Here is a 22,548-nt window from a genome sequence, read left to right on the forward strand (position 1 = left end):
TTTTTGTACGACGACTTTGTCACATAGTGGCTTCAAATTGTGGTCCTTGGACGACATGCAAACCAGTGAGATGCAGCATTTCCAGACGTCCCCACAGGCAAGGCAACCGACCACCCTTGCTGTGTTTTTGGTATCGTTTCATGGAATGTGTGCGGCATCTGCCTACAGCCTTCGATGAATCGCCACTCCAGAAAAACCACAAACACGTCTTTCTAGCTTGGTTTCTCGATATAGAACTCATCGTAAAGTTGCATAGACATGTTCGAGCGTGCAAGATTCGGCTTTTTCAAAGCCGCTGCGCCTCAATGTAGGTTTCCAGTCTTCAGTGGCGGTGACGTCGGGATACCGGTTTTTGATTAGGGACAGAATATGCCCCACGAACCTCGGGTGCCAGGCCCTCGAACGGGTTTGGCAGGCTTGCACTTTGGCGAGTAAAGAGTTCCACCGGCGCCGCCTCTCCGGTTGGAGGCCGAAAGCACTCTCTGGCCACTTATTCCCGCAGATAGCGAAGGACTCAGCATATCGCCCGAGCCACCTGAACAGCGTAAGCGCCGATGCGCATGCGTTGCGGCACACTGCACAGAAAACTGGTTTTTGCCATTGGTACTTCGAGTGCGACGGGGTGTCTACAGCTGCAGGCGTCAGCCTTTCGTAACACGCCAAGAGTTGGCTGCTGACGGCTGATATGAACGACGATGCATGGTGGTCGCCATCCACACGACCTGCCGCACGATCACACATGATAATAAACTCCACTGCAGACATTTGGCTTGCAGACTCGAAAGCCTAGATGATGATGAGGGGGCTAGAGGGTACTATGAATGACAGGGGTGCAACGAAGAGCGCAGGGCCTTCTCGAATGCAGTCGATATTCCGTGCTGGCAAGTTACAACATGTCAGTGACGCCGCTGCGCCGTTGGCGATTTTTCAGCCTCCTTGAATATGCACAATTCCGCTCACAGGTGTGCTTGGGCGGGATACATGCAGTCTTTGACTGATGGAGGATTCTGTCACTACCTGCCGTATGACGCGGGACAAAAGCTTGTACACTTGCAGCCGTGCGGGGGCGAGCCGGTGCTTCACAGGCACTGCCGCTGTTTCTGCCTCGCAGTCTCAAGGGGGATGCCCGCTGTCTCTGGTGAGTACTGGGCACGACAGAGGAGGACTCTGCATTGCAAGGGGCCAGCGTCGATACATGACAACAACCACATAATCACCACAGGAGGCACCAACATGGCCAGTGCCGCTCTGTCATTGACCACAAGGTTCACGAATGTATAACGTAGAACGCAGACTGCTCTGTTAGCTCGTGCGCCTGTGGCGAGGGAGTTGCCATACTTGTTGTGCAGGGCGGGAAACAGGGGGATGCGTAAATCAAACCAATGAAGAAAACAGGGTATCCAGTCCTAAAAAAGTGGGTAAATCCCGTATTTCAGGGGCTCTGAGGCAAAAAAGCCATCGCCTTTCACTAGCGGCGATAATCCAAATGAGAACCATGGGTTCATATCTCACCGGCAGACATGCCGGCAGCAGCGGCTTGCCTCGCTTGTGCGTCAAAGACGACGCGCACTTGTTCCACCCAGTCTGTGAAGGCGCGGACAGCGGGGTTCCTGTATAGTCCAGGAAGGCAGCTCGTACAACTTTGTGGGAGGCTAAGACATTCTAGGTACGGGCTTAAAGTGTAACTGAAGTTTTGCAGACGAGGATGCCATGAGTGTTCCCGACGCAGGCCAGGAGCGAGGCCTCGTTTATCGGAAAATGTCATCGTTGCTGCGAAATGCCAAGTGATATCTTTTCACGTGCAGTACGGAGGGGGTGTCATTCGGTAATGGTCCTTGACCATCGCCCAAATGTTGGATCTTACGACCTTCAATACAAACTCACTTGGCATAGTCGTCTTCCAGGCAGCTTCTCAGCCTACGATTTGGACTCGGCATCGTTCTGGCTCGCTCGGCTCCTACCTCTTCCTCTTTCCATGGCCGTGCTTGATCCAACTCCGTCGGTTGATCACTGTTCCTGCTGTCCGGTAGAAGTATAGCGTTCATATTTTCAAAGCTCGTTTTTGGAGTGGGAAGATCGCCTAAACCCGCGGCGCCCCGTTGTGCGGCCTCCGAGTCACCATTCGCTGAAATGCTGTTTTTCATTTCGCCAGGCTCCCCATCCAAAGCCTGGCCAACCGCTTGGGAGACGGAGTTCACAGCAGGCCAACCGCAAGGAGACACCCGTGGTCGCCTCGACGGCGAAACAGGCCGAGAAGCGCCAGGGCAGCTGATGCGTGGCGGTATCCATCCTCCGCCCGTCCTAATAACCCTGTTTGTGTGGCAAGTTGTCTGAGAAATGTACAGAGCGCCGGATACACCAGGGTAGGGGATACAAGTCAATGAGGGATAGCGGACGACGCGCCATTTCAACTTCTGTCTGCACAGGTGTGCCTCGCGATTGGTCACGCCGTGCCGTGAACATCTACAACCACCACATACGTGGAAAACAGAAATAGCCTTGCTAGCATATTCCAGATTCATTGAAAAGCTGAGGCAAAGACGTGTTTCTACAGAACCTCTCCCTGGGCTTCATTTGCGTTCGAATTGGGAACTACGGTGCAGGTGTGCGTTCAGTAGATGCGCTGTACCGTCCCCTTTGAAACTAGACCTGGTTGTTACGTATGGTTTGCTGTCACTTAAAACTATCGTCTGTGTACAAATGATCCGCTATCCAGAACTGTATAACTCAAATCGAATAAACAAAGACACTACAGTTCCTAGAGTACTGAAGATGACTCCGGTCATGAGAAACAGACAACCAAGTTCTTTATGATTGCAGTACACCACCACCCCGCTGGACTGCTTAAGCGACGTACGGCCACAAAATGCGGTGTCCACATGCCCATTTGACAACATGCAAAGCCAGGTGATGCAGTGAGCATCGTATTGCTTGTTGAAGCTTCCAGCGGATACCTGGGTAGTGGATGTATCGATCGAAGCAATCTTCCGGACCACATCTTCCAAGAATCTCATCATAATCCCTAGCATGTAGTTCAGAGTCTTGCTCCTTGTATTGACATCGTGAACTGTCGCCTCCACATCGCCCAGTTTGCCGCATACGTTAGAATGCTGTACAACACAACTGACATAGAGGCAGTACTCCATATGTGGCGGCATTCCCATGATACCTCAAGGCAGTTGTAGCCGGGACGCTTGGCTCTAAGAGAAACGGCGCTCGCCATGTACATGCAGAGAGACAAGCAGTTCCAGCATCGTTAAACCGAAATGTGTTCGTCCGTGCCAGAAGGGTGACGGACAACCAGAGGAGTAACTGGAGAGCATCTTCGTAGGCGCGAAGGGATGGCAAATCTTGATGAGGCGGAATGCGTTTTGCTAGTTCCGTTTTCGCGTTCTCTGTGTTGCTGCCTTACACAGCACTTAGTATCAACAAGGGGACTCTTACTTGCTGCGAATACGAGGCCTCCAAGTTTTTTAGCTTCAGCTCGGAAGTCTGCAAGGAACAAACACACTGGGAATGCGCTGAAGCTGAAGCACTGCTACGCACAAAAGGCTGCATCACTGCTGTCAGAACGAATGGTAGGTTGTCTTCCGTGAGTAGTTTCTCTTGCACGATGTGACCGCTCTTGGCCCCCGTGTGCGAATCTCGGCGCTGTTCATGCACAGTGTAATGTTGTCTTGAAGAACACCTGCGGCTGTCAAGACAACATTCTTAGAGTGTTCTGCTGACCACACCAGTAAGGCCACCCCACAGTATGAGACACAGAGGAATTCCTCACACAAACATCGACTGCACTGCAGCTCCCCTCGTGACTGTACGGGTGATTCCATCCACGTATGGCGCTACGGAAACGTGCTTGCCTGGTCTCTCGTCGTCGCTTCGTTTGCAAAGGCGTCAAGCTCTCGTTTATCGGCCTTCGCCGTATCTAGCTGCTTGACAGCCGTCCAGATGAGCAGCACGTCCTTCATGATGCCCTGCATCTCGTCTGTGAAGGGAAGAAGGGGAGGTATGCACTTTGCCTCTTCTCCGTGCCATTGAATACTGCTTCTTATGTGCATGATAAGAGGCTCATGCTGATCTCTGGGTGGTAGTCCCGCAAAGAATGATGAATGCAATGCGGACCCTAGATGATCGCGTGTATCACTGGCTAGATGTATCTGAGAAATGCGCCCCCTTCATAATTCGATCGAGAATACAGCTATGCAAAAAAATGCGCGAATTTTGAAGCGTGACGGCTTTGAGGACTGTAAACGTGAACCGTATTGGTACTACTTCATGAGCACAGCCCTCCTTCATAAACTTGACGTTACCCTCCATTCAAAACGGTTCCTGATTCCAGAGAATGCGTCCCCCCCTGCAGAATTGCGCTTGGCGGGGGGAAGGCAAAACGCCGCGCACGGATTACCTTGTTTAGCGACCTGCGACATTTTCGCTGCAATGTCGCTCACAAGTTCTTCAGCATTATGCAGGCGGTCCTCCCTCTCTGCCTCCCTGTCCAGCGCCTCTTTGATTTCGTGATGCACCTGCGCAACGAACACGGAGGGACTGTGGTTGTGCGTTGGTGCCCGTAGATTTTTGTGTCTCCTACCCGGCCTCTCAGGGCAGAAGACGAAGGCAAACTGGCAAAACAAGCATGAGTGTAATAGTCGGCTATCCGACAGGCAACAAAACTACAGTCCGCCCCTTTGCACGAGAAGAGGAGTGATTGTTGCCACCTCTCAACGAGACATCACTACTGCACGCATACCTTCTCTATCGTCCGGCAAATGTCAACGGACCGTTCTCCAAGGGTGTCCGTAGCGGTCTGAAGATACGCGCTTGACGCAGGTATCCATGACTACTCAAAATTCTCTCCACGATGGCAGGTGTGCTGCTTCAATACTGAGGTTCGCAGAGCCTGTAACCAACGAACGTTCCCATCCCTCCTTTATATATAGCGCAAGCGGCCTCCCAGAAACCACCCGCTCGACCTATTTAGATGCTCTCCAAGCAGTTTCATCCGTGCCACCCTCGGTGTAGACAGGGTGATGCTTCTCGACATTGATAATTACGATTAGCACTCCATGCGAGTAGCTACGCGGCTGTATATGCATGATAACACGAATGAGCAAAAAGGTGCACTACTGGGGAATTTGCATCTGTGTCGCAGATGGTTTTTTCAAGGGCGGATTTCAACCCTTTTAAAAACGCGTGGGGAATTATCAAACACACAGTCCTGCCTACACCACAGGCTACTGAAAAAGGGCCATTCTTGCGCGGTATCAAGTTTGGCCCCCGAATTGACGCTGGTACTGTTGGCTACCTGGAGCTCGCCTGTCTTTACAGAGAGCCGCTCGACTTCCACCTTGATCTGTTTTACCATAGTTGCTTCGGTACCAACGCGAGTTTCTAGTTTCTCGATTCGAGAATTAACCGCCCCCTGCACGACTGCCTCCACGTCAGGCAGGCTGCTACGAAACTCAGTTTTCAGCCTTTCCACTTGGTTTTCCCAGGCAAGGCTTCGCTGGAAACCGGTGAAGTGTCGCCTTAGATGCAGTCGTAGCAGGCGACTCAAACTCCTGCACGCCATCCTTTGTCGTGCTCCGATCCAAGCCCGTTCCTTCCACCGGGAGATTACCGCTTTCTTGACGTCAGTTTCTCTCCGGTCTCTTGCAGCGCGCGTCGCCAGTCCGATGGCATAGGAAATGAGCTGTTGGACACGCTGCTCTGACTGCTGAGATCGCCTGCTGATGGCTTCTTGAAAATGGCCCAGTTCTGCCGAGTTCATCTGTTCCAATGCCGTCACAACCTCATGCCACAGCTTGTCGTACTTGGAAGCCACTGCGTCCTGCAGGGTCTTCTGATCTTCTTCAACCTTGCAATATCGCAAAAATAGGCAATTACACGGGTTTTCTGCTTCGCCTCCTGAGTTCCCTGGCATGCATGCGTACAGAGACTGGCTTCCGTGTCCCTAGCACCGGAACTAACGTTGCCTCCTACAACGAAGTGACGGGTTTTAAGCCGCCCTTTCCCGTCCGCGCTAACTAAGGAAAGACTGGTGCAGTGCAGCGGCCACCGAAGCGGCCTTCAGAACATTCACTGAGAACTACTTCTCTTAAGAGGCCGCCTGCGGTTTCGCCACAAAGACTCGGGCAGATCCCATAGCAGGGAGCCTACAACCCTCTTCCCCCGGCACTCCGTGGCTCGCTTTGTTTCTAGAATGCGTCCCACGGTACACAGCGTCTCAGTGGTGCTTCGCTGTAAAACTGTCACAATACTTCTGGACCACAATTTCCTTGAGCATGACCCATTATCGGAGGCCGGCCTGTGGCTTTTGCTTAGTTGGTTTGCACGCGGCCACACAGTGCCCCCGATACTGGTCCTACCTTATTACAACGATTCGCACATGTGACAGACTCTTCAAGGAGCTCGGCCACTCTCTCCTGACACTTAACCATGCTCGAGTTGACTGCTGAAAAGTTTTCGACTGCTTTGCCAGCGGCAGTGGAAGACTGCCTGGCCTCGATGGCCACTTGCGCGATCTTTGCATCTTGCTCCTTGAGCTGCATGGACACCACACTCAAGAGGGACGCACTGCTACTGAATGGAAAATGTCCAGCCGCGTCCAAGCAACTCGGCTGGGGGACGCGGGGTCGTACAATGAATGTAGCCTCCTGTACAGGCAAGGCATTAGCTTTACCCTGCGGCGCATAGCTAGAACGCTTTCTTCTTCAGCACCCAGGCCGGCTATTCTCGCGTACAGTTGACCCGGCATGAACCCTCCAATAAGGCATACCATGTTATAACTATTTTGTTGTGAGAATAACTACGGCCGCGCCTCAGCCGGTATAAAGGAAACGTGCTCTACGCATTGTCCTCACTGTGAACACGGCCACGGGCATACGAATGTGAACTGTCGTTGTCTCTGCGTTCATAAGCCTGCCTGTAACCTTTGTATTTGTGCCTTGGTGTCACAGTATACTAAAGGTAGTTCACAGCGAGTCCCACAGAGTAGGGCCTGAGCCTCTTGTACGGATGCGAAGGAGAGGGACCTCCGAGCTCACCTTCAAGTCGCATTGTTCCAAGAGGGCAAGCGTTTTCTGAAATTGCTCTTCGTGGACTTGAATTTTCTTCGTTTGCTCCTTGAGTTTGAGCCCATCTATTTCCTTGAAGTGGTCCCTAAGCTGATCGGTGCTCCGTGTGTTCGCTTCAAGCGTGGTTGAATGTACTTTTCGCGTTTCCTCGCCCGCAGCGACGCGTTCTGCCAGAGAGAACACCTCCTTGGAAAGGAGTTCCTGCTTCTCCGTCAAACTCCTTAGAGACTCAAGAACCCTAGCGAACGCTGAACTAACTTTTGAAGCTTCAACATTCAGAGAGAGATCTCCCAGCTCCGTGATATCCATCTTTGTGACGGTGTTTGTTCGCAACCTAGTATGCTCTTCAGAACCACAGGCGGCTGACGCCTTGCAAACTGGTAGTGAAAACGCTGGCAGACCTCCGATCTTTTCTTCGGGTAGGTACTATCAGACACGGCAAGAACAGGGGTGTAACAGCAGGCCCGCTGCAGCGCCTGAGCCACAAGCATTTCTCAAAAAAAAAGATTCACTGCACGCAGGGTGCAGTTTGCCGTGTCGCTATGTGATGAGGCAGCGTCCCCAAGATCACCGGCGTAAGCACTGGTTCGCGCACGGCGCACCCCACAATACGATAGGTCTGCGAAAGTGCTTCTGGCTGGTAGAGCTGATAACGACATAATCATCCGCGGATGTTCCTCGTCGTAGCGGTACCTAGCTGGCTAGCGTCGAGGTCATCGGTGACACGCATGTACCCACATCAGAAATGTCGTCGAGAGTTACAACCCAAGCGCCGTGAAAGCGGCGTAGCGCCGATTAGAAATAACCAAAAGCTCACTATAACCGACCGCTTTTCTACTCCTCCTTGCTGACAAGGTACTAGGGGAACAGGGTTGAACGACAAGTTGCCTTTTATTCTGCGTTGCGCTCGCGATAACTAGTAACTGTTCCCTTAACAGCACTCTGACGGTTGCCGCTTCCACAGACGCCTCGGTTCCGACCGGGCACTGCAGAGAGGAGAAAGCCAAGGGTTTTCTCGTCCTGATGTGTACGTTGTCCCCTCTCCGTGTTCTCCTGCATTGCGATGGTACATCCGTGCTGCTCGTTAAATCATAAACAAAGCTCAGAATGGCAAACCGGGACCACCTCCTCAAAGCCAAAGAGTTGAAAGAGGATGAACGGGGCCGCTCCTTCAGTGGGGCGGATTGCAGGCTGGCTGCATGGGCGCTGGAAGAGAAGCGGGCGGCGCTGCCATTTCTTCAGGCAATCAGAAACATCCGAGATTACGCACGCTAGTGCGAAACATTTCGACCAGCAGTTGTTTCCAGGGATGTCCAGGTGCGACCATCTCCTTGTGTTGCAAAAAACGGCAGTATTGCAACACCAGCTATAGAACACATGCGCACCCCAGCGCGCGCCGGGGGGCGAGGGGGGGAGGGGCAGAGGGAAGCCACAGGCTCGTTACTGTTTTGTTTCTCTTTGCCAGCCTCCTTCGGCTGCCATGTGTTACAATCGAAGTCATCCAGTGTCACCAAGAAACAGCGGTGGGTCCCGCGCGCACAACAACAGAAGTGATATGCATGGCACGACACTGGCAGTTCACCGGCCGTGCGCCCCAGAGTGGCCAGCAACACAGTAGATAACCCTTCTTGAGGCCTAGATGCTCAGGACGAAAAACGAAGGAATTCGCGACTACAGCGCGGTCCATTGGAGCAGAGTACCCCTATTTTCGGGCTCCTCACCTCTGCTATATCATGAACGTTCGAGCTAGAAACCGCTGCTGCGCAGACGCACATGACACACCCACCAGCGCGGGGCAACATACCTATAACTGTACACGTCTCCACTGCTCCTGCGGAATACTAGGGAGCGGTCACCTCTCCAGGGAATAAAGAAGACGACTAGATGCCGTAACCTGTTTCGCATACAGAGGGGAGCAATCTGCATCCGCGATTGCAGACCAGTTCGTGCCAAACGGCACAGGGCTTGCGCTCGTGGACGCCGTCCATAAGCAGGCAGTTTGCCTGCGTGGCCGTCGGCTTTCGCGATTCCTAAATAAAGTCGGCTTGCAGAAAAAGATACAGAACGAATGCGTTGATGGAGACAAAGAAGGACTTATACTTTGTCTCTGGTGCAAAATGCTGCTAGTTGATTTAGTGGGATAGAGCGTCGTTGTAGTGCAAGCTACAATGCAGCTCGTACAGTGCCTTTCTGACAGAGAGATAGATGATACAACACGAACATCTTCGCCGCCGCCACGCGCCAACTTTAGTCGCCAAGTGACAATTCGGGTCATTTTCACGGGTGCACGTTGCTCAGGAGCGGCCGGCCTCGTTAGCTGACTCGCTGCCGAGAGGTGTGTACACCACGGTGTCTCAGCGAAGGCATTGCCACTGTGACTCTTTTCTCAATTCTCATTTGTGAATCTTTATCGCGTGTGGTCGACGCTGTATACTCTTTTGTCAGCATCAGCTATCCCTGAAATAGCTGAGCTTGAGATCGGAAAATACGTGCGAACTCTCGCGCTTCGCTAGGGCAGTGGGGTCTGGTGGGTGGCCTAGCACGCTGAGTCGGCACAGAAGACGAAACAATGGAGGGCTTTCCATCGTTTACGAGGGAACCAGAAGGGCACGAAGGATGTGAAGTGGGGATGGAAAATGTCGAAGCATTCGAGTCAGCCTCGGTCGGGTTCGACGGACCCACAGGTGGCGGCAACGCGGAGCCCCGCCACGCACAACACGAAGGAGAGAATGATTCGAGGCGACCGGCGGCCGCTTCGATTGAAGCCTATGAAGTAGGGCGGCCAGGAAACTCGCTTTGTGATTACGTAGATGATGAGGAGAGAGGATCTGTGGAAAGGACAAGCTTGACAAGAGGCCATCTCGATAAAAGGGAGATAGGCACTAACACATCTGACTATCACGAGAAGGACGCGCACACGGGCAAGGAAGATTATGGAAAACAACAGCCACAGGGGCGGAAAGAACACTGCTCAGGCACCAGTGAAAACCGTACCCCTTTGCCGAGAGTGTCGTCGGCAGAGAAGGGTGTCCCAACGGCGACGCTGTCGCCGGCAACACTGGCATTCGACACTGGTTTTCCCGGTGTCCCCTTGCCCCTATCTGACACCCTTCGTCGCTCCATCTCAGCAACGGAAGCCAGCAGGAGAGCCTTACATAACACGCTTGACGATGATAACAACGCCACTTATACGAACAGGGCCAACGAGAGCCGTCTACCGGGTACAGTAAAGCTCAGGGAAAACAATCAGCAGAAAACGGTATTCGGCGCGGAAGCACCAAGCATGTCCAACCTGTCCAACCCCACTGGCGACGACGAGGACATGGAAGATGCTGACAGAGAAGGATACCAAGATGCCTCGGCACGAGACCTTAACGACCAGACTAAACGGACGGGCAGTGCTCTTGTCTCGACCGCTCCTCATCTGACATGCATTACTGTGGATAGCACAGCGACGAACGACGAGAATGCTGCTCTTAGAGGACGCAAAGGCGTTCGCAACCTCTATGCCAAATTCCGCTCCTCAACGGAAAAGCCGTCTGCTCCACTCAACCGTTGTTTAGCGCTCCCTTCGGAGCCTTACCACTTTTATTTCGCAAAAGAACCAATGAGATCCGCTGCCCAGTCCTGTGGCCTCTTTAATACGCGAGTACTGCCTCCTTCATTATCCCTCACTCGCGTGTTCGGAGAGCATACTCGCTCTCAGTCGTCTTCTGCTCCACCGTTTTTATGGAGGCCTGCTTCGTTCGTGCGAGTCTTGCGTCCACTCTCTCCTGGTAAGGCCACAACTTTGTCTTCACTCGTCATCGCTGTTCGGCGACTGGACAAATCAATATCTCGCTATTCTGCCTCTTCTCACGCAGAAACTCCTTTTATCCGCGATGCGTTCGAGGTCAGACAAAGATGTTTTGTTTCTTGCCCGCGGAGGTTCCACTCGGAGGGAGACAGAAGACTTCACACAAGGCGTTCTAGGAGTTTGGATTACAGTTGGCGGTCCCAAGACTTTATGCAAGTAAGCAATAGAGCGTGGCCTCCGTGTTCGCAAACTGGAGCTGTCTTCTTGCCGAGGCTCGGGCGTCTTCCGTACGAGAGGTACGCGAGTATCATCGCCACACGCAGTCTTCCGCCGGCGTCGCCTCCTTGTACAACATTTGCCGCTCGGCCCTGGACACCGCCCTCCCGGTCGAAGTTTTTCAAGACACCTGGTCCCCAATTTCCCCCTCTGAAATGCAAGCGCCAAGGAGATTCGCTATCAATGAATTTAGCAAGAAATTCCACATCCCCAAGCAAGATGAGAGACAAGCAGCACCGACACACCCAGACAGCGCATCCCCATTCTGAGAGGCAACCTACACGTGCACTGAAAAACGCTGGGCCACCGTTGATTCACCACGGTTGCAAACAGAAGTCGCAAGCCAACATCAAGAGTGCGACGGAGAGTTGTATATCTAAGTATAGACGAAATAACGGAGAGCGGTTACCGGTCAAGGAAAGCAGACCAATAGAGCAGAGGAAGCAGCCGACTCCAACTAAATCTATCGGACCAATGCAGGTGAGGAAGTCCCACGTAGACTCTGGAGGGACGGCAAGACGGAGCTCGAGCGTCATGTGCAGGACTGTCACTTGCCTGGAAATAGACACCCACACAACCACCGCTCTCCTCTCCCAGCATGCTCACGACTTGATGCACATCCAGGTCCCTGGAGGAGTAACAACACACCGAGACACCGCTTATCAAAGCAGTGACACGGAGGCAGAGACGAAAGGGGACAAAGAACATCGAAGCAAAAAGCCCCAGCTCATGGCCACCTGCTTAGATTCGCCTGATAAACTGTTGCCCTGCCGCTCCGCCTCTCTTCCGGCAATTGAGAAGACGGGGGGTGACCTACCATACGAGGGCGACGACGGGTCCTTGGTCGCCTTTCTCACTCGCAGTGCAAGCTTTCCACACTTCAACAATACGCGACCACTACAAGCGTTCTGCAACGATCCGTCGATCGATTCTGTTTTATTCGGCAGCGAAGAGAGTGGATGCCGACGAGGTGAAGGACAATCAGGCAGTCCCAACGGAGACGCGAACAAAGAGAGATTGGAATTCTTAGTCACCAAACTATTTGCACGGGCCAAGATGAGATCATCGATACGTTCCGAAGCCGCTGCCGTAAAAGGGGAGAGAAGCGTTTCTCCTTGTGCATCGCCTTTCTCATCTTTTCCATCACTTGCTAACCCAGGGCACCTCCAGAATGATGAGCGGTGGGCAACAGTGAGCGCACCAGCCGTTAAAGCAGAGCGGACGAGCAAAATGCGAAGGATTGCTGTCGAAGAGAAGCACGTTCGAACAGAAGTAAGGGACAAAGGAATACAGACAGAGGAACCCCTTCGCATCGGCGTCAGCAAATCTACAGGTTTGCCATCCAGTGAGAAGCTGGCATACCAAGATCAGGGGCGTCTGTCCCGTGACTTCTGTGGTGGGACACGCCGAACGAATGCGTCTGCCTCGGTCTGTCGGAAAAGCCTTTGCGTGTCTCGACTGGCCACGAATATTCTCAGAGAGATGTGGAACCAGACGCATGGCATACTCGAGGCTGAGACATGGACGGAGAGAGAGTACCACGATGAAGCCCAGAAGGATGGAGGAGACGTGGCAACGGTGACGACAGCCGCAACGCAACTCAGCGCTCTCGGCAAGGCCAGGGTACGCGGCTGTGCTGGAAGAGAGGACCACGAAGAAAAAGTTAGATCCCATCGAGAACAGTTTCCTCGCCGGCAGGTCAACACGATCATCTCACGGGCTGCTTAGCTCACGCCGCCACCTCAATCCAACGATATGCACAAAGCAAGCATATATCGCCAGACAGATTAGGGCGCCTGAGACGTTCTCACGGATAAACCATTCAACAGTGACAAACGGATTTTTTTAGACAGAATACACCACAAACACAAACACGTGCTACGTCAGAAAAACTTGCTGACCTCAAGATCTCTTCCTCAGCTTTTTACCCACTCCAATACCATTCACATTACGAATTCCAGAGTAGGGTTTCATGAGCAGACACACCTTTGCGCTTAAATCCCGCTGCCAAGACATCCGCATAAGAGTGCATCATGTAGCGTTTGTATTCGCAGTGACTTGGCACCGTCCAGTACTTACTCACATGCTCTCTCGCCGTTGTTTCTTTTTGCTTGCGTTCAGCCGAAAATATGTACGGTCCTCCGAACTTTAGCGTGTTGGCCATTTACGACTGAGGTAGCCGATACACTCGCCTGCCGTTCAGTGGAAGAAGGAAGGAAAGGACAACACCACGAAAGCAGAAACACAGAACGAAAGTCCCGGGGAAGAGACAATGCATTAACGTCAGCAAGGAGGCGGGCTCTGGCCACATGTAGCCGAAGTCGCAGATGCCAGAGAAACGTGGATGACAACGGGAATGAACTGAAAAGACCTGAAGCGAGCTGGGAGGCATTTGGGATTGGACCCACAGGTTGTGAAAGCGTGAGCAGCGGCCTAAAGGCGGGGGCACCCGCCAGGACCTGGACAACTGAGGAAGGCGACTGGCTTGACTCCCGGCTATACTCCATCTCCCTCCGCGGTCCGGATACAAATCCTCTTACCTCCCGCCGCAGGCACATCGAAACTGTCAGCTTCCCTTCAAGGCTTGTCTCCGATCAGGAAAATGGGGACGGGAAACGAAAACTCTCAGATGAGGGTGGAGGGGGGGACACAGACGGGACTGGCAACCGACGGGAACTTCTCGGGGATACAGGAAGAGAGCCGGCCACGAAGGGGGGGCAAATAAGAATCCCCATCAAGACCGAAGACCACCGTAGGGCGACGCAGCTAGGAGCGGTCCAGAAAAGCCAGCCGGAACGCCCGATCCCTTCCGAACGTCATACGGCAAGGAGGAACAATAACGGCGAATCGGAGGCAGCGGGGCAACGCAAAAGTAGGCGTGGAGAGAATTCAGCCGAAAAACTGAGCCAGACCTTACAACGCAGGACATCCGAACACGCGCAAACAGGACGACCGGGGTGTGAGGTCCGACCGTCCATCGGGCAGGTGAGCCATTATACCTCTAGGTAGTCACCTCTGACTGCACGTTCCCCTCGTATCTTCCATTGTGCAACGCGAGAAACTGGAATTCTACCGCCGATGGTCACTTACAACTGCGCACCGGGCCCCATGCCAGGTGTGGCTTCGATCTGTTGTTGCCCCTGCAGGTCGGGAACCGCTTCTCAGCAAGCGATTCCTCGTCCCGGCCGTCATCCAGCATCAATCGCCAGAGACGTTTGCCCTCCTTTTCGTTCATGTATTGCTCCGCACGGGGCCATTGGGTTTCACCACAGCCTCCAGTCCGCCCATCTCAGAATGCCAAGCGCGGTAGTGAACATCCAGCGGGAACTGGCGTGCAGAGAGTGGCAGGGCTTGTGCCGACGATTTCATGTGAAGAACATCAGCTAAAATTGATTCCAGATACGCCATGTTCAGGTCCAAGTTCATTATGTTATGCTACCGAGCAAGCAAATATGTCGGCCGCACTGAACGCTCTTTATCCGGCCTGTAGCCCAGCTCTTGTCTCCTTAGCTTCCACTAATAGCCCGGAAATTGCAGCACGGGCATGTCCCGTTCCACAAATTCCTGGGCCTCTCCATTCTGCGTTTATTCACGAAGGGGAACAAATGTGCCGAAGAACTCCCGAAGGCGGGTTGGCGCCAAATGAGAGAGGTATCAGCTATGCAACAGATACTGGAGAGCAAGAAGCAGGCGATGCGGAGGACCTAAAAATGCTCCGCGCATTCCTTAACGCACCACTTCAGGATCCAGGCGAGTTTCTTCGTGCGCCACATGAAAAAGGTTGTCCGTTCGCTTTCTTGCGAATGACGCATGCAAACGCACACACATTTCAGGCAGAAACAGGGACGGGAGCGCCCGAGAACGCCGAAAATTCCTCACGGATCTTGTCTGCGGCTCTCCCATCTCTACGGACCTCCAGCATTGAAGACCATAATCCCGAGACTCGATCAACGTCGAGCGGGGGAAGGACAGTAGCGTCATCCACTGAAGGCCTGAGAAACTTGCTAGATCTCTGGATTGAAGAAGGGGAGCGCCTCCGGAGAGAAGACGCTGCTGCAGTGCGCTGCTTCGCCTCGTCTGGCCGGACTGGTGCACCAGCTGCCGCTGAGTTGGTCAGTGTCGGGCAGGCCTGCGGAAAAGAGGAGGCTTGTGGTAGCAGTGACTCAGGACCAAACGAAGTGGCGACTCAAGCAGCAGGAGGATCTAATCTTGAAGGAGCAACAAGATTGCCCCTGGTCTGGCCAAGTTCCGGTGTGCAAGAAAGTGACGCAGACTATACAGCACCCATGCAGAGGACGACACATACACCACAGACGAATGAAGCTAGGGCACCGAACGCAAGCGTACCTGCCATTGTGACCGTCTCTGTAGTCCAGCTCAGCAGCTTCGTACCCATGTCTGAATGCGAGAGGGGGTTGCAGCACGAATCGAGAAGCATGAAGAATCAAGGCGAAGAGCCAGAAAAGTTTGAACGCATCTTCGCTCCCCCGGAGGGTTCCTTTCGCTCGTTGCCTTCGTTGCCGCCTGCGGACCGAAAGGAGAGAGAGATAACTAAAGGCGTGCAACCGCAAGAAGACGAGCAGTCAGCCGTCGACGAAGCGTGGGAGGGAGAGAACATCTTTCCGTCACCCGGTGGCTGGGAAGCGCCCTTCACTGATTCTTCACCTCCGTCCTGCAGGGGAACTTGCATGCTGGTGAGGCGCAGTGGCGGCAGGTTTGTGGTAGCGGAACAGGCACTGAACAGTGGCGCAGCGGCTTATGGCAGCGCCCCTGGCCGAATACCAGACGCAATCAAAGCTGCCAAAAAGAAAGAAAGTGAGATGAAGCAGAGCCTTGCTCGCGTGGCCGCGAAGACGGAAATATTATTGGATCGATTCGAACGCCTGGAAAGACAAAGAAAAGTTCTTGAGCAGCTGGGGAAGCGAGAGCGCAGACGGTACCGCACCGCTGCTTCGCAGGACTTGCATGAGAGCTTCTTTCACGAAGACTTCCAGCTCGGCAGCCAGTTTTCGGTCAGACAGAGAGGTGAAGGCCACGAAGAAACCACAAGCTTCGGAGAGCAAACTGAATGGAGACGAGAAACGAAGGACTCTCGAAGGCGCGAATTTCACAGGAGGGTGATAGGCTTCTTCTTTCGCCTCCTTCCTCGTTCAGTTTGCCGATAGATTGGGAAGTGTGCGCTCTGCAGAAACTTTTGAACCAAAGTGAAAGTGGCAGGCATACACCAGGCAAACACACATCAGATGGAGAACAACTGCGACAACCCCCAACTGAGCCGGACGGTCATGCCATCGAGGGCTGTGCCTCTGCCCGCAGACTCAGACGCTTCTACATCTACGTTTTTGTCGCGCAGCACCAAATTTCGCGCGGCTCCACTGCCTACTGTCTGAGACTTTCTTGTTCGATTTCTCTCCTCATTCAAGGGGCGGCAAAGCATGCGCCCCGCTGCATCGCTATTCGTAGGTCGTACAGGTACACGAGTGGAAAGAATTCGTGTGCATAACCAAACACCAGCTTGCCGCAGGCGCCTACAAGGCTGCCGCTCCGTGCAGCCCATCGGCAGTTTTTGCGCGATACTTTATCTCTTGAGGGTGCAGGTAAATGGTCTGCGTGTTGCCGTGTAGGTGCGTGCCGTGACAATTTCACGTTACTTATTTTACGAAGAATCCTGGAGTCATACCATTCATGCACAAAGAGTGCTGTGTAACCGTGAAGCAAATCCTGACAGCATGCGAGCTTCGTTTTATTTGTGCGGGATTTGTGTGGAGACGGAGAACGCAGGTTTTCCTGTGGCAGTCTATGCGACCATCGCCGTTAACTTGCGTCGAAACTTGGTAGTTCCGGCCGATGAAATCGGTATGGCCGCTTCGGTAGATGAATCGTCTCTCTCCTGCGTGATGTGCTGCCTGGCTTGGAACCACAACGACATGCTGCCGACACTTGCTGCTGAACCAACGAACGCCTATCTAAGTATTACAGACAGCTGCTTCTGTCGGGCTGGTTGGTGAGTATCACCACATCAGATCCTGCTGGAGAAAACGCGTCAAATACCACTGCAAGGCTATTAACTACTCGTACTAAGTTCTTCTCAGACCAACCCCATCTCAGTGAGTGACTTCCAGCATCCTGTGACGTCGGAGGTACAGGCCACGATTCTCAGGGTTCAGGTGTAAACCGTCTGCGTATGTGCATGGTCGTTTCGCACATGCAAGCATTCTTTAGCAACTCAAGCATGTACAAGAGCCGGAAAGCTGCTCGAGAGCAGCCTTTCAAGCGCACACAGTCTGCTGATGCCAAGCAGGACCAGGCAACCCAACGCGCTGGAATATAACGGGTAAATCAGGCAATCGCTGCATAAATGAAGGTGTCCGCTTGGCAGAACGGGTGAGGTCTACTGTCGTATACCGACAGTCCTATCCGCAAGAGTGGCCTTCGGGAGACAAGCTTTAAATATGCAGTTGGTGTTTGGGAAGCCATCTATCGTATGGAATGGAGACGTCGCAGATCGCTCTGTCGCGCGTGCGAGCGGCGAACGATAACGACGGTTTGGGCGGCGCGCGGAGCGCGGTTGGCATTCAACGCCGTTTCGCAATTGGAAGGGCCTACTGGCCACGTTGCTTCCGCGTTTTCGACAAACACACCTGCCAAGCGAAAACGACTGTCGGATGCATTCGGTCAAACGCGCATGCGTCGAGAACATCACTCCGTTGACGCATATCTAGTTATGGCCAGGTGGCCAACAAAGCTCCGGCGGCGCGTTGGGAGAGCAGGACAAGGTTGTCCTCGTCTACGGCGCCGTCCCCACCGCACGGTTATTGAATCCACTCTGCGAGAACTCAAGATTCATTAGATTCCCAGTGTTCCTTCACACGTGCACTCCAGCCCCATGGAGTATAGCCAAAGAGTTAGGCCCCCACCCCGCCCATCGTGGCAGCCTGAAGGCACCGGCGGACGTCTGGCGCTATTACCATGCGTTTGTTGCATCTTCCCAGGAAAAGGAACTCGGAGGTGTCCTCCACTAGGCATCCAACCTCCTGCGAAGAGGCACGCATCACACACAAATTACTCAGTCCGCGCATGAATTATTCACAAAGCCACATTCATGCTTCGTCGAGAAGTCACATTCAGCCGCGCAACTATGCCCACTCTACCACCGTGAGAGAAAAAGAGACTCCATAATTTGGCTGGGTCGCTCCGCCCGAAGGCGGGTACTTTCGGTGTATCTCCAAAGTGGCTTTAAGCTGCGATTCTCCCCTAGCATAAGTACAGTTCCCGGTCGCTGCCATGACCTAAGTCGAAAACCTGTGAATTTATGACGAGTTCAATGACGCATCGTAAAGACTGCTCACACCCCGACAGAAACTACAGCAGCGGAGATGCGGAGAAAGACCGGCGAACAGGGAGGAAACCAAATACCACGACTGTCCTCCGTCAACGCCTCGTGGGCGGCAGCAGCGTCTGCACTCGTTTAGAAGCATATATCTTCGAAGCACCGAAGCCACACCATCACACACCACGTAGTCTCCACTCCGGTCCACATGCCGAAAGCGTACACTGCCGCTACCGCCCGCCTGGTAACCGCGGACCTCCATGCGAAGCTTCTCTATTCGGCCACAACGGACATCGAATGCTGTCGTAGCAGAACATGCGCACGGCAGACATGCCTGTTCCTGCTGCATGCATCGCCCGCGAGTCTACCTGCGCAAAGGTGCACTCCGATCCTACATTGACCTCGAAGCAGACGCCCGCGTCTTCGACTGGCAACTGCTTCGTAGGGGCTTCCTGTGGCGCCCCCCGTGTCCCCTCCGACTGCGTCGCCTCGCGGCCACTCCGGGTGGCTTCCGCACCGACGCCTCCTCCTCCCACTGCTCCCTGGTCGTCGCTTTTGGGCGCGGCACAGAGGAGGCGGAGCTCGACGCGCCCGCTGCGGTGCACAAGCAGCTTGCCGATCCTGCCCTCAGGCAAAGACGGTAGCGGCAGCGGCGGCGAGGGCCCTAAGGGCCTCAGGGGCGGGCTGGCTTTGGCGCGACTCTTGGCGCCCCCCGCACCCCGGCCGCTTGCCTTGCCCGCTGCTTCGCCGGATCCCTCTTTGCCGTCATCCGCCTTGCTCCCATAGACATCGTCTCCTCCCCCGTCGGCGGCGGGTTCGACGCTTCGCCGCGCCTCGCGTTCAGCCTCACGCGCCAGGCGCTCCTCTTCCATCGCCTGGCGGTCCATCGGCGGGAACAGAAACGGGAAGCAGATGTGCAGGAAGTCTCTGCGACGAGTGACATAGGGCACAGTGAGGCAACACACCGCGTGGCGTTTGCTCAAATTTCCGGTCTTCCCTGTCTTGGCAAACAGCCCTCTTTGGCACCTCGAGGTCTATCTGCGTTAGGAGCAGCACAAAATACATGAAACTTCGCTCTCCGCGAGGAGTCCCTGACGGCCGCCGCCGCCACTTACGTGCCCCGGCCGTCGTCGTCATCGGCTAGATCCCACGTGTCCGCGCGAGCCTTCTCGCCTCTTTCTTCGCCTTCCTCGTCGACCAGAAGAAGGCCTGCTGCAAAGCGGTTCGCTTCCTCCACGTGCCGCGCAGAGGGTCGCTTCCGGCGCACCCCCGTGCTGCCGTCCTCCGCCTCGCGCTCGCCCATAAGATCTGCCAGGGCCACCTGCGCAAGCCGAGGGACGCACAGAGACATACAAGAAGCCATGGACAGAAGCAGAAGCACGACAAGACAGCAACCAGCACCCTAAAGGGTATGTGCACAGTGTCTAGGCAACGAGACGGTACGCCAGGCGCTGCGAAGGCGAGCGAGACACGCCACGCGAGGAGATCAAGTAGAACGCTGTGGGAGCTGCACAACAACACTTTTAAGCCCGCCGCTTCGGCGTGAAGACTACGGCCGCCCGCCCTAGCCCAGAAAAACACGGTGAATCCGCACTACGCGGCCTTTGAAAAAGGACGATCCCAAGTTTCTCACGCTGTTCGCTCAAGTTACCTCTCTTCTTTTATGGCCTCCCTCTTGCACGTCCTCGTCGTCCTCTCTAACGACAAAGGGCAGACTGACGGGCGTGTACAATCCGCGCGGACTCATGCATGACGCGTCCCGGTCGTCGTTCTCCGCGCCACTCCACGACAGCTCCATGAGGCGTCGGGACTTTTTGCCGGTCTTCTTGCTGTCCTTCTGGTGCTGCTGCAGTAGCCGCAGATTGCTCTCTCGGATCGCCGCGGGCGACGCCAGATGCAGCGGCCGCCTCGCGCCGGCCTTCGCAAACGGGGGCGTCGCCGACCCTCCGGGGTAGCCGGGGGGGGGCGCCGCAGGGGGCTGACCGCCCCGACCCGCCAAGTCGAAGGGCTGAAAACAGCAAATCCGCTCGCAGTGCAGAGGGCGACGCATAACTTCGTTGCCGGCTGTCTAACGCCGCCGCATAAAGAAATCTTGCAACAGATAGGCAACCATGAGGGAGAGAGCCACGCGGAGGGGGAGCGAGGCATCGGTGACACTTTACCACGCTCTGGAGGAAATGGAAATGTAGTTTGGCAAAACGTGACCCTAGTTCACCGAGCCAATACGGTCCCGTTGTCGGGGAATAACCCACCTATCGAAGAAAACTAGCTCCAGGGCACGTGGTCTAAGCAATCCCACCCTGGAAGGAGACCTCTGCCTGCGCCGATTGACCGGTCGACCGATTGTGCGTGGGCGTCCCCCGATGCCGGAGGACGCCGATCGCAGGGCGCCTCTCGGATATGTCGAGTGGGGGCCTAGCTGTGATCTTTATGTCCTCACTGCCTGCTTTGTCCGGAGGGTAGGGTAACTTCGTTCTACCATTTTACCTTTTCCTGTCCGAGCTTCTTGGATTCACTGTTTTGCAGCGACCGCAAAACCATGGCGCTGAGGTCGCTGTTGCAGCGGTCGATGTCCGCGAGCTTCTCCTTCTTTACTGCGGCAACCGACCCGCCTCTGCCGAGGTTGGGGACGAACTTCCGCGCTGCGCAGGCGGCTCGCCCGCCGTCTTCGAGTTTGGACTTCCCTGCGAGGCCCGACTCCCCCGAGACGGGCGCTGCCTCGCCCGCAGGCCCCACTGACCGCGGAGACGGCGTCAGCGAGTTCGGCCGCGTGCTGCGACTGAGCGACGCAGGCGAAGGGGTCGCCGAAGGAGCAAACGAGGGCAAAAACGGCGCTGTGCGGCCGTGCGTGGTAGGATCGAGGCCTGGAGGGCCCGCGGACGCGGAGCCGAGAAGCTGCTGCTGCCGGCGCTGAAGGGCGACAAACGAGGCGGTGGACGACACAGCCCGCAGGGCAACTGCAGCGACAACACGCCAGATAACGCGACGGGGCACTGAAGAAATCGAGACACGCATACGGCTGAAAAAAGAAACGGCAGCACACGCGCAGGAGAGCCTCTACTGCTATAGCGACTCAGCAAACGAGTTACTCGGTCACCCGGAGAAAAATATCAACAGTCAGACTTGACGGGGGGTGGAGGATGGAGGGGGGCGGGGCTGCAGGCGGTTATGGAGACCCTTGATAGCCGATTTTGCTTCCGTGCACGTACACCGGAGCTGCATACAACCCGGGGGGGGCAGGGGAGGGGGGAGGACAGGGTACTCTGGAATGACATGCTGTTCGCATTACCAATTTATGCACATGAATCTAAACAGTTAGGGGACACCACAGAAGTCAAGCGCCCGTCTGGCAGTTTTTAACAGGAAAGAGATGGAAGGAATTACGACTTACGACTCCCCTTGAAGGGCCGGTTCCGACCGCACAGCCTTCTTCCAGGCTGTATTTGCAACACGGAACGGTATCTGGATGCTTATGAAAAGCCTCACATAGTGGCAGTCCGCCGCAGCGTGTTCCTTCTTACGTGGTTGCTGGCCGCCATTCGCAGGTTCTGCCTTGGGCCCACGCAGTGGAGGCGCGGAGGCCTGCCGGCTGCTCGACGCGGAGCTCGGCGAAGGCGCTCGCCCGTTCACTTCGCGGCTGGGTCTCCCACTCATTCTTCCAGCTTCCTTCGTGAGAAGCAGTGACAAAAAGCCGCCAGGCAGCGCGGGCCCCTAGGGGTTTCAAAAAGCAGACGGGGGGAAACGCCGAGCGCGTCGGCACTGTGGAGGTTAGCAGGGCGCCCAGCACATGGAAGACTGCGGGCGCAAAGAGCCGACGTCGGCTGGCTCCAGAGCATCCAGACGCCTTCTTGGCTTCAAAAGAACTCCACAGAAGTGGAACTCCGTGACAAAACGGCGGCGCTTCCCCTCGAGTCCGCCTTTGAGCGTGAAGAGACAGGCCCGCCGCGATCGAGTTCGGCGGGCCCTCCAGAGCCGAGAAACGACGACCGGATAAAAAAGTACAAACCCCCTGCGGAGACCTTCTGCCGCGGAGTAAGAGACTCAGCACTTATCTGAGCTTACTCGATCCGCGG

At 54.9% G+C, this 22,548-nt stretch overlaps 3 protein-coding genes across 3 annotated transcripts; 1 reads left to right on the plus strand and 2 right to left on the minus strand.

The window, feature by feature from the left end:
* Positions 1-1,406: 1,406 nt before the first annotated feature.
* On the minus strand, positions 1,407-7,382 carry BESB_049540 (uncharacterized protein; the record flags this gene model as incomplete). Its single annotated transcript, XM_029363405.1, has 10 exons — positions 1,407-1,441; positions 1,513-1,610; positions 1,885-2,330; positions 2,955-3,110; positions 3,861-3,985; positions 4,406-4,523; positions 4,748-4,804; positions 5,303-5,854; positions 6,366-6,542; positions 7,044-7,382. The coding sequence occupies 10 exons, from the start codon at positions 7,380-7,382 to the stop codon at positions 1,407-1,409; spliced, it is 2,103 nt and encodes a 700-aa protein (XP_029220771.1).
* A 3,982-nt stretch (positions 7,383-11,364) lies between these two features.
* BESB_049550 (uncharacterized protein) lies at positions 11,365-16,310 on the plus strand (the record flags this gene model as incomplete). Its single annotated transcript, XM_029363406.1, has 3 exons — positions 11,365-12,768; positions 13,267-14,130; positions 14,292-16,310. The coding sequence occupies 3 exons, from the start codon at positions 11,365-11,367 to the stop codon at positions 16,308-16,310; spliced, it is 4,287 nt and encodes a 1,428-aa protein (XP_029220772.1).
* Positions 16,311-18,050: 1,740 nt separating this feature from the next.
* On the minus strand, positions 18,051-22,129 carry BESB_049560 (uncharacterized protein; the record flags this gene model as incomplete). Its single annotated transcript, XM_029363407.1, has 6 exons — positions 18,051-18,179; positions 18,844-19,402; positions 19,591-19,796; positions 20,127-20,483; positions 20,963-21,494; positions 21,867-22,129. 6 exons carry the CDS (start codon positions 22,127-22,129, stop codon positions 18,051-18,053), a joined length of 2,046 nt encoding a protein of 681 aa, XP_029220773.1.
* Between the last annotated feature and the right edge of the window lie 419 nt (positions 22,130-22,548).

Source organism: Besnoitia besnoiti, chromosome III (genome assembly GCF_002563875.1).
Source record: "Besnoitia besnoiti strain Bb-Ger1 chromosome III, whole genome shotgun sequence".
Lineage (NCBI taxonomy): Eukaryota > Apicomplexa > Conoidasida > Eucoccidiorida > Sarcocystidae > Besnoitia > Besnoitia besnoiti.